The 10,884-nt window shown below is 54.2% G+C and overlaps 1 protein-coding gene across 1 annotated transcript; it reads right to left on the bottom strand.

Moving 5' to 3' along the window:
* Nucleotides 1–4,425: 4,425 nt before the first annotated feature.
* RAB5IF (RAB5 interacting factor) lies at nt 4,426–9,227 on the bottom strand. The gene is made up of 4 exons (XM_054274873.1): nt 9,099–9,227; nt 7,564–7,667; nt 5,654–5,783; nt 4,426–5,093 (listed from the first exon to the last, which is right to left on the bottom strand). Exons 1-4 carry the CDS (start codon nt 9,225–9,227, stop codon nt 5,052–5,054), a joined length of 405 nt encoding a protein of 134 aa, XP_054130848.1. The 3' UTR covers nt 4,426–5,051.
* Between the last annotated feature and the right edge of the window lie 1,657 nt (nt 9,228–10,884).

Below are 10,884 nucleotides of genomic sequence, written 5' to 3'. Positions count from 1 at the left end.
GGGCCAGGCCTCCGGGGAGCTGGATCCGAGATTCCTCCGTCCGCCTCCGGAAGGCTGGAAGAGTTTTCCAGGGGATGTGTATGGACATCATGTCGCTGCCACAGCCAGCCCGTAGCAGGGGGCTCACATGTCACCCCTTGTCACGGGGCAAGGGGCCACCAGCGTCCAGTGGGACCCGCAGCAGGAGATGCTGTGACATTGGCCCAGAGCGGGCGGGTGTCTGCTCTGCCTTCCATCGCTGCCTGCTCGTGCCTGTGTCCCTCTGGGATGAGAGCTGGACACCGCGGTTCCCTCTGCAGCACAGGGGTTTGGGTGCTGTGTGCCGGTTCCCTCTGCAGCACAGGGGTTTGGGTGCCCTTTGCAGGTGCAGCTGGCCAGGCCCACCTGGCACTGGTGGCTCCTGGCTCCAGCAGCACCAGCACAGGTGTCAGGAGGGGCTGAGGCTGCTGGGCAGCACAGGGAGCCAGCACAAAGCCGGGGGGAGCCCAAATGGGGGAACAGGGCCAGTTATGCCTGGGGCAGGCCTGAGCTGTGCTTACCATTAGCTCTCCCATTTGGCAGAGTTGCGGTGGGTTTATATGCCTTGAGGGGCCTGGATTACATGGATGTTTCTGAGATCAAATTGGCTGAAACATTTACATTTTCCCTGGCACTTCTTCCAGAGATTGACCTAAAAACCACCAGTAAAATAACTGTAAGATGGAAGATGTTTTTCTCCGTGGTCCAAGTTTGTGTAAATTCCTTATCCCTGCAACAACACTGGCCTCTCTCGACTTGGCACACAAACTTGTCTCTGGCTGCCAGATCTGAAAAATCCATCTAGTGCCCCAATGTATCCTGGACATCTGTTGTTTTGGGAGGCAGAGCATGTGAAGTGCTGTTTGGATCTGGGGAGGTCACCTGACAGGTACGTGTCCTACTTTCTCATCCTCCAACGAGCCAGCTAATCCCCTGCATGAGCAGCTCCACTGGCTCGGTGCATCTCAATGCAGGGATTTGTAAATCTTCCTTTTCTGAGGCACTGGCAAGGTTTTGGTTGTGCCTCCAGCAGCCCGAGGGCATCATGACCATTGCCAGCTATAGTAAATAAATAAATAGGAATAGGGACAGGAGTAGGATAGTTTGGCTTTTGCAAACCAGTCTCAGTCTGCTCCACTTTCAGGCATCTGTCCAGTCTCCCCATCCCCAGCAGCTGGAGGGGTTTCTTCCCCACCACTGCATCTTCAACAAGGCCAGGAGCTATGTCCATACTGCATCCTCTTCCACCCACTGCCTGGCAGGGGATCAACCCACCAGCCCAGCCTCTGCCTCTCTGGTGTTTAAGACAAGCCCAAAGCAATTGGCTGTGGCAGGAGCAGCCACCTCAGCCCCTCTGCCACCCCCTTGTGTCAGGGCTGGCTCCAGCCTGACCGGCCCCTGGGGCTGTGGTGGGGCAGAAGGTCAGAGCCCCGGTCAGGGACGGTCAACGTGGCTCTGTCCTACCACAGATCAGATCCCACAGGCTGGAAGGAGCCACGTGGAAGGAGCCACGCTGGGGGACAGTAGAGTTGCTCCTCAGAGCTGTGGGTCAGCAGTTGGGGACTATCCCTGAGGGTCAGCACGAAGCTCCTCGAGGCTGAGAGCCCTCAGCTCATTGCATAGGGATTGTGCATGCCAGGGGACCCTTCTGAAATCTTGAGAATTCCTACAGTCAGGTTGTTCCAATTCTACTTCACAGCATGAATCTGTATTCATATGTTGGCTGAGGTTTAATTGGTTTATCTAGTTTAATTGGTTTATAAAAGAAGTTTATTTGAATATATTGTCTCAATGTTACAAGCTTCGTGACACCTGTAGGCAGCAGAAAGCCAACAGCTGTGAGCAATCTTTGCAAGCTTGGAAATCGACCTGGGAGCTGCAGAGATGGTGACACCCCATGAAGAGGACAGAGGCTGCTTGGGGGGTGCTGCCACCCCAACAGGCACTGCTCAGTGAGGTCTAGCTGGGCTCTGACAGCTGGGATTGGCAGGACTTGGGATGCCTTGGGGCACAGCCACCCTCCAACACCCCTTGGCACCCACCCCAGTTTTCTCCCTTTAACACCCACAGTAACTTGTATTAATTTCAGCACATGATGTGCCTGGAGGCCAAGGACACCAGAAACTCCTTTACCAGTTCCACCACACAAAACACTTGCTGCTCACCTCTCAACAAGGTTAGGCCAGGGCATCTCTCTCTCCTGCCAGGGACTGGTGCTCTTTGCTGAAAGCCAAGGTGATGTTCTGCAGGTCTGCAGCTTGGCAGGGAGCTGCACTGTGGGCAGTGCAGCCTCTGTGTCAGCTCCATGGGGGTACAGCTGCTGCTGGAAGTGTGTCCCAGCGGCTGGGGCTCCCACAGCCCAGCTCTGCAGAGCAGGAAGGACACTGTTCTCCCCGAGCTGAGGCTCTGTGGTAACACTGAGCCCCACCAGGCATTGGCTCTTTCCCACCAAGGAGTGCAGAGTGCAGAGCAAGCTCGTTGTGCCAGTGCAGAAATGAGGGCAGGGGTGCTGCCCAAGCCCTGCTCCCCCACATTCCCTGCTCCTGTCAGCCAAGGCTCTCCTGTCTTCCCAGCACCAAACTCTGCTCTCTGCTACACCATTCCTGTGTCAGCCTCTCAAATCTCTGCAAGTGCTCCCTGTATTTACAGTTCTCATCGTTTGCAAGATGCTCAGCTCCCTTCTGCTGGCTGCCACATTGCCTTGAGCTTAAAATGAACTCCCTCCTTCATAAGCAGGCACCAAAGATTTAGTTCTCCTGCTGACCAGCACAGGGGATACCAGCTCCTAGCCCCTGAGCCACCCCTTAAAACAGGAACCTGAAGAGAGAAAAGCCTGCAGCTGGGCAACAGCAATCAGTAAATTCTTTACAAGGAGCCTTAAAGATACCAGAGGCCAATGTCTGTTCATGGTCATGATCCTCCTTGGCTCAGGTTCAGCTTGCAGCCACTGGAACTGCACTGAGCTGTCCAAGGAGCTGAGCTGGGGGGAGCACAGCAAGCAAGGACTAGAGCAGAGGGTCAGGGAAGCAGCTCTGCACTCTCTCTGCACATGGTGCAGCAGTGCTCCAGGTCCTGCTCCAGAGCACACCTGAGCACTCCGGAGGGAGCACTGGCTCAGTGTCACAGGGCAGGGACAGTCACTAAAAGAACAGCTTGAACAGGCAACATGGCTTAGCCTGCTTAGCTGAAGCATGGATCTAAGCATTAGCTGCCACTGCAAATGCTTCTGGCCTCTTCTCAAAGTGCAGCACAAGAGATCTAAGAATCTCAAAAACTTTACCAAAAAATCAAACTCTGAAAGGAATCCCACACTCCCACCATTTTACAAAACATCAAAGACCAGAGGACACAGAAGCTGCACAGTGGATAATTCAGGCAACATTTATTGGAGCATTTCAAGTATACAATGGTTTTACTGATGGCTGTAAGCAGCTAAGATGCAGACAGATGCCAGCAGGAAAGGGTGACCTAGCACTAGCAGGTTATGTAATTCTCATAGAAAGTTAATGATTTCAGCTGATAGGAGAGGAAGAGAAAGTAGCAGACTAAAAGTTTGGGGATAGAGAGGAGAAAATAAAGAAGTTTTTTTGAGATAATTTACTTAAATTGGCCACTCACAAGTAGTAGAAGCTGTCTGCTATTGCACTCTTCCCTTGGCATCCCAAGGACCTAAAATAACCAGGGCTGTTTCTTCCCCAAGAACAGACAGGTTTTCCCTGGTAAGAATGGAGGCTCGCCCAGGCTCAGCACTTGGAGATTGAGATCCCTGGCTTTGCACTCCCAGTGAGAGCCAGGCTGTGGCACTTCCACCAGAGAGGAGGCAATGCAGGCTTGCAGCAAGAGCACACTAAACTACCAACCCCTCATTATAAGGCAGCGTTAGGTCAGGACTCTTTTTGGGTGCCTGAGCTGTTTAGAGAAGCAAGGACCACATGGCAACAAGACTACAAGGTCCTGTGACAAGAACAAGGACTGTGCGTGTTTCCCAAGAACTATTTCTGAAAGACACGTTCTTAAAAAATACCTTAAAGCAGAGACTCCCCACTGATGCACAAAAAGGGCATGACTAGGGAGGGACTGAGCTATGAAGTGATCAAGCACCTCCCAAACCACAGGTTGCATACTCTGCTCAGTTTGCAAGTTGGTACTTCTGCATTTAAGATAATAGCTGCCTTGATTGTGTTTTAGTGTCCTGCATTTATGAACAAAGAGCAGTTGAATTCAAGAGCTGAAAACCAAATTGAAACACTAACATTTAACAGGGTATCTCCAGAGTGACTCCTTCGAGACTACAAAGCTCTGAGGTATGTGATGGCAACTTGGTAGTCAGGCTGGCAGAGTGCAGTGGAGCTTCTGAGCCTCCTGAATACATCTTGGTTCACCAAATAAATCAGTTCTTCCAGCAAAATCACTTAAAAATTTGTCTTCAGCAAAAAGCATTTAAAAATTCAGATCGACAACCGATTTGCAAGTAAAACAAAACAAAAAAAAATTAGAAATGGTAACAACACAGTCTGTTTAATCAAGTCAGATCTGGTTACTACAAAAACATGCTAAGGACAGCCACCAGCTCATGTCCTGGGTGCTGCTGTGCCTTCTGCCCACGTATCTACAACTGCTTTTGAAACACTGTTTGTCTAAAGGACAACCATGGAAGACAAGTCAGAGTTTAATGACAGATGTCAAACAGAAGGGCACACATACATTAAATTAACAGATTCAACCTTCGGCACAGGAGTTTGATAGGAGTTACTGGCTAGAGTCACAGAAAGTTCCAAATTTGAACAGTCTTGAACCACTTCCAAAAATTCCAATGGCTTTTTAATAGTTCCAATAATTCACGGGTATATAAAACAGACAAAGGCTTCTCCAGCAGAAGAGTTGGGGCTCCTCCAGGCTACCCACACCACTGGTACAGAGGAGAGCTGGTTTGACTTCCCCACTTTGCCACCAGTCCACTAAAGACTAGGATTTATTAAAACCTTCTCTTATTTATTGACAACTGATTTACCAGGCAAATGCTGCAGACTGTGTCAATCATAGTGGATGGCAGTATAGAAGATTATCCAGACCACCTGTGGGGAGGAAAGGAAGGGAAAGTTATTTGGATGCCTCTGGAGAGGTGTCAGACACAGCAAACGAGCCTCAGGCCCTGCTCTCAACAGGGGACTGAATTCCAGCTTGAGGTGATCTTGGGGAGATCTCAGGATCACCACTTGCCCCAAATGGTGGCATCCAACTTGTCTGCCAGCCTCCCCACATTGAAATCCCACCACAGCCCCTCCAGGGATTTAGAGGCACCAGCTAATCAAGGGCTGTGATCAGATACCTGGGGGAGGGGAGCAAAGGAAAAACAAAGACACCCAAAGCACCAGTCCAGGTGTAACTAGTTCGAGATGGAATGGAAGGAACTCCACCAGGGAATCTGGGACAGAGGAGGGAGTGGTTGATGCATCCTTTACCACAGAGAAACCCCAGTGTCAGCACTGTGTTTCACAGGCAGCAATCCCAACCACTGGCACTTGGTGCTAACACATCTGCCTTCTCTCACCACTTCCCCTGCTCTCCTCCCAGCTCTTCAGAAAGTGCACCAACACAATTCACAAATCATCTTAAAGACAGCAAGAGGCATTACCAGAAACAGTGCAAAAGATGTCATGAATCCCTCCTTCGTTAGCTCCCACGTCCCACCATACTCCTCCTCATCTATCTGCTGGAAGCTGCTGAAGTAGAGGTACAGAACACCAGCATTGATCAGGCAGAATCTGCAGGGAGAGGTCAGGAACCATCATTGCAGTGCTACAGGCTGTGGGTATCCCACATGCCATGCAGTGAAATACCTTCCATCCACAACAGAGAGGAAGCAAAGAGGAATTCTTTTCCTGCAATGCTTCCCAGGCAGCTCAGACACTGCCTCCAAAGAGCCCCTCCAGGTGAGCTTGCCAGGCTGGGATGAAGTTCACTTGACAAGGCACAACCTACTCCTAGTAGGGCTCAAGAGGCAGAAGTCAAAAGCTGGAAGTATCCTCAGATGAGCAAACCTGCAGGTTCTCCTGTCCTGCAGACTGACAGCAGCTCTGCCTCCACAGAGAACCTGAGTGTGCTTCTTGATTCTCAGGCAGCTGAGAGGGAAAACTCTCACCTCCATGCCCAGGGCTGGATCTCTGTGAGCATGCCAGGACCAAACAGGGAAGAAACAAGGGCCAGAGAGACTCAATAGTGCCCTGGAGCCCCAGCACTAGGGTTCAGTCTGAGACACCTCAGTGCTCTCCAGTCTGTGCTGAGCAGAGAGAACAAACACAACCTTCTGTTTGCCTGGGGCTGGGACAGGTCTGTGCCCTGCAAGGAAGGCTGTGTGGGAAGGGTGGGATGACAGCACACACACAAAGTGGGTGACCAGCAGCAGGCTGGAGCTGCTGTGTCACTGCACAGCACAGAGAAACCACACACACACTTCCAGAAACTTCTGGTTTTCCACTGTACACCAAATCCTTCCTGATTACATTCAGCACTTAAGAATGGGCTTAGGTGCTCGAAGGTGCCTTGTCAATTCATGGTGACTAAGTAAGAACAATGAACTGTTCCTGGGGGCACTTCAGATTGAACTGTTTGCTGTAGCTAACCTGGTTCCTGCTGCAGCATCACCCCTCCCCTTTCTTGCCAAAACCAGAACACTTGGGACAAGGGACAAGATGACAACGGAATTTTGCCTAAGAAAAGCTGTGAGGCTGGAGCTTGACCACTGAGACCTTGGCTAGGCAGAGATATTTACAAATAGAGGCTCCCCAGAGCAGATCCAGCATCTTCCCAGAGCAGATGTGCAGAGAGCAGGACTGTGTCCCCACCTCTGCTGGCCCTTGAACACTTGCAGGCACGTGTCAGGCCCAAACAGATTTTCTCCTCATAACTCACTGCAGCCTTCAGACACCTCTGGGAAGGTGAGCTGGCTCCCAAGGATTCCATGCACACACACCCCCTTCAGGCACTGCCTTCCCCACCCCATGGCTCAAAGGGCCGTGTCAGGAAGCCAGGAGTGCTGCCAAGCTCTGCTGCTGCCACCGTGCCTGCTTGGGATCCAGCCTCTCATGTTGTGAGCAAATCTTTTCATCTTCTCAGAGCAGCTGTCCCTGTCTGCTGACAGAGCCTCCTGTCTGAGCAGGGCTCAAAGACCAGGACATGCACACCTTCCCCCATGGATGCTCCTTCCTGGGTGACCACAGCAGGCACCACACTGCCAGCCCCTCCCACACGTGCAGGACACACTCCAAGGCAATCGAAATGCTAGCTCCCTTCTTCTGCCATTGCCCCTTTTAACAGCAAAACAATAATAATGTTTAGAAGTATTAATCAGGCTGAGGAGAAAGAGACTGCTGGCCATGTTATGATTTGGGTGAATTTCACGCTAACCACGGGCTGGCTGTGAGACCCAGAGCAGGCAGAGCCCGCCTTTAGCCAGCCCACTGCTCACAGCACAGCCCCAAACGGGCTCCCAGGCCAGCCCAAACGTGCAAACACACACCAGACAGAAAAGGAAATGAACCTCACACTGCTATTCCCACGAATCCCTTCAGTGGAACCACTCCCCAGATGATTCCCAGAATAACGGCGATGATCTGCCGGAACCAGTAGATCACATCTAAAAACTCGTCCTGAGGAGACAAAGCACAAGAAAAATGTTGGCATTTATTACATTTCTTTTTTTTTAAAGCACCACACAATTACCAGGTGAAAATTCAGCATACTGAACAGTTAGCTCCCCACTCAGAGTATAAAATATTGCACTCAGAACAGATAAAGCAGCCTGAGGCATTGTGCACCCTGGACTCCTCTGCTTCCACATTAAACACACAGCTCTGTCCTCCAATGGGCCAACTGCAGAGGCCAACAAGTCTCTAGTCCCCTTATTTACTAAAGGTGCAATAATAATCCCCTGGAATACAAGTTTAAAGAACTGTTTATGCTTTGAGAGTGCTCTACCCACACTAGTCCAAGCCCTCCTGCACCCAAGAGCTTTTGGGGCTCAGGGCAGCTCCAAAGCACAGCTGTACCTCACTGGTGCCATGAGAGCTCTGTGCTTCCTGAGCAGCAGGGCTCTGCTCATCCCTCGGTCCAAGGGACACACTTCAGTAGCTACTGTAGCCTAACAGCAGGGCTCACACTTTAATAAGCATCACTTCAGCTCACATGTCTTTTCCCAGCCTCCCCAGAACTGATTTTGTCCCAGCATCCCCCCAAACACCAAAGCCTTTGAGATCCCCAAAGCCTGTGGCATGTCCCAGCTGTTCAGCTCCTCATAGAAGACGGGAATCCGTGTAAGACACAGACATCTCTTCTGGTCACTGCACTGGACAGGCAGCTCAGCCTTCAGTTCGCCTCCTACTGAATCAAAACATTGGCACAGCCGTCGCTGCTCCCCTGCTGACTCTGAAATTCCAGCTCCATGTGCCAGAGGCGAGGGGGCAGGGACACACGAGCCCCAGGTAAGGAAAAAGCGACACAGATTGCTGTCTGAGCCCCAGGGAAACAGAGCGAGCCCCTTCCCCAGGCCAAAGGCAAAGGCAGCAGCGGGGAGCAGAGGCCGAACCGCGCTGTGTGCCCGGGTACGGCGGGGCTGCAGCGGCGGCTCCGGGCACGGGACAGGCACCGCAGGGGCACACGGGCACGGGGAGACCTCGGAAAGCTCCGGCTGCTGCCCTTGAACCACACAAGGGACATTTTTATTGTATCCGAGCAGAGGGTAAAACCACAAGCCCAAAGTAGCGGAGGTGTCTCCACACCGCGTTTCCCTTGGCTGCGCGCCCAAAGAGCAAAGAGCCATGTGCCGGCACGGGGGATCGGCGAACACGGCTGCGCTCCGCGAGCACTCACCGCACAGCCGCCCCCGGGCTGCGGGCACGGCCCCGGCACCGGCACGGCCCGGCCCTGGCACCGGCACCGCCTCAGCCCGCCGGTCCCCGCAGCGGCTTCAACCGTGCTCGGGGACGGCGGCTCCTCCGGCACCCCGCGGGACGGAGCCGCCGCGCCGGGCGGGTCCCGCCCCCCCCTCAGGGCCCCCTCCGGTCCCGCCGCCCCGGTCGCACCTTGTCGTGCCAGGCGGAGTCGCTGCGCAGCGCTTTGCCCCACACGGAGCCGCGCCCGGCCGCGCCGCCGTTGGCCACCGCGTGGTGCTGCGGGTGCGGCGGTTCGTCCCGGCGCCGCCCGCCGCTCATCCCGCTCCGCCGGGATCCGCCGGGATCCTGCGCCGGGATCCGCCCGCCCGGCCCGGAACCGGCCCGGCCCGCGCGCGCCGCCAATCGCCGCGCGGGCCCGCCGCACGTGACACGGGCGGGGCCGCCCCTACGGCGGCCGAGAGGGGCCAGGAGGGGAGGGAAGGGAAGGGAAATCCAAGTCAAGTCTTGGCCTGGCTGGGAGGGGCACAGCCTTTGGCAGTCCTGCAGGGTCACCGAGCCCTCAAACAGGCTGCCCCGGGGGATCCCGGTGCTCAGCCAGGCTGAGGGGCTCCACAGGACTTGGGTGTATCTGTAGGTACACAGGGTCGTGCAGCTCCTTACCTGGTTATTCAGCTGAGCTCAGAGTAGCTGAACGTGTGGGGGCTGTGGGGAGAGTTATCACCGGTGCAGCCCTGCAGATTTGTCTCTTTTTCGTGTCCTTGCCTTGCAGGAGCAGTGGCACTCAGGCCAGTTGCACTCCTGGAGAAGCTCGCAGGAATTACTCCTGCTCGCTGTGGGCAGGGTGTGCTTGGCTCTCTCTCTGTTACCTCCTCAGCATGGATTGTGTGGGTAGAGAGGGGCCTCAGTGACAATATTCCATATTGCAGCTGTCCCTGGCAACTGAGTGGTGCTGCTGGGGCCGTCTGGGCACTGCTGGAAGCCCTGGATCGTGTGGGGATCCTCACTGAGCCCTGGATCCTGCGGGGATCCTCATTGAGCCCCGTGTGGAGCCGTTCCTCCCTCCCCTGCTGTGCCCATCCCCCTGGCACTGGCACACCATGAGCCCCGCTGTTCCTTTCTCCCAGTAACAAGCCCCAGGCCCGAGGTGCTGCATTTCTTGTTGTCCCACAGCCTGCAAACACGATGTGCTGAGCATCTCCAGAGCCTGCCTGCAGCTCCAAAGGCTCCAGCAGCTGCTGCTTTGCTGCCTGCAGGGCCTGGAGGCCGTGAGTGCAGCCTGACCCTGTGTGGGGTCCTTGTCCCAGAGCTCTGATCACTTCCAGCTGGGGAGTGCAATTGAAATACAGATTATGCAATATTCTAATGGACTTGTGGAGAAGTATCTTGCCCTGCTCCTGCAAGGCCATCAGGCCCTGATCACCTCCAGCCCCTTGGGCATTTGCCAGGCGCCAGAGGCTGCTCCAAGCCAGGGCAGCCTGGCAGCATGGCCAGGGAGGGGCCAGTGTGGGGTCATGGCTGTGCCTTTGGCACCTCCTTTGCCTCTGACCCCCACGGCAGGGCCAGGCCAGACGTGTCCTGGCTCCAGCCCTGCTCCCCAGACACTCCTCAGGTGCTTGGAGAGAGTGCAAACAGCATCCCTGTCCCTGTCCCTGTCCCCACTTCACAGGGATGGAAATGCCTGTGTGGTGATGATGATACCTGGGTCAGGGAACTGACCTAAAATTCACACTCTTTAAAAAAATGGCTTGTTTTACTCCATTTCCATTGCCTGATGCTGAGAGAGAGAGAGAAGCAAATTGAATTTGGGCTTGAAAGAGCCAGAGGGAGACAGGAGAGGTGCCAGAGGGCACAAACAGGCCCTGGTAAGGGATGTGTGTGGCAGACACATGGAAGCTGGGACAAAGGATGACATGGGCAGCCCTGGGCACAGGCAGGGAAGGCAGGAAGGGCTGCAAAGCTGCAGGAGCTGCCGTGT

This window comes from Melozone crissalis, unplaced genomic scaffold (genome assembly GCF_028551555.1).
Source record: "Melozone crissalis strain CALT ecotype California unplaced genomic scaffold, PUWL_Pcris_2 ptg000017l_1, whole genome shotgun sequence".
In the NCBI taxonomy this organism is placed as follows: Eukaryota; Metazoa; Chordata; class Aves; order Passeriformes; family Passerellidae; genus Melozone; species Melozone crissalis.
This window is presented reverse-complemented; position numbering and strand designations above follow the sequence as displayed.

Excerpts from the sequence above, each read along its gene's own strand:
- RAB5IF (XM_054274873.1), bottom strand. The coding sequence starts at position 9,227 with ATGAGCGGCGGGCGGCGCCGGGACGAACCGCCGCACCCGCAGCACCAC. Across the intron at positions 7,668-9,098 it reads ACTCCGCCTGGCACGACAAG|GACGAGTTTTTAGATGTGAT; the intron begins GTGCGACCGGGG and ends TTGTCTCCTCAG. Across the intron at positions 5,094-5,653 it reads CATCTTTTGCACTGTTTCTG|GTGGTCTGGATAATCTTCTA; the intron begins GTAATGCCTCTT and ends TCCTCCCCACAG.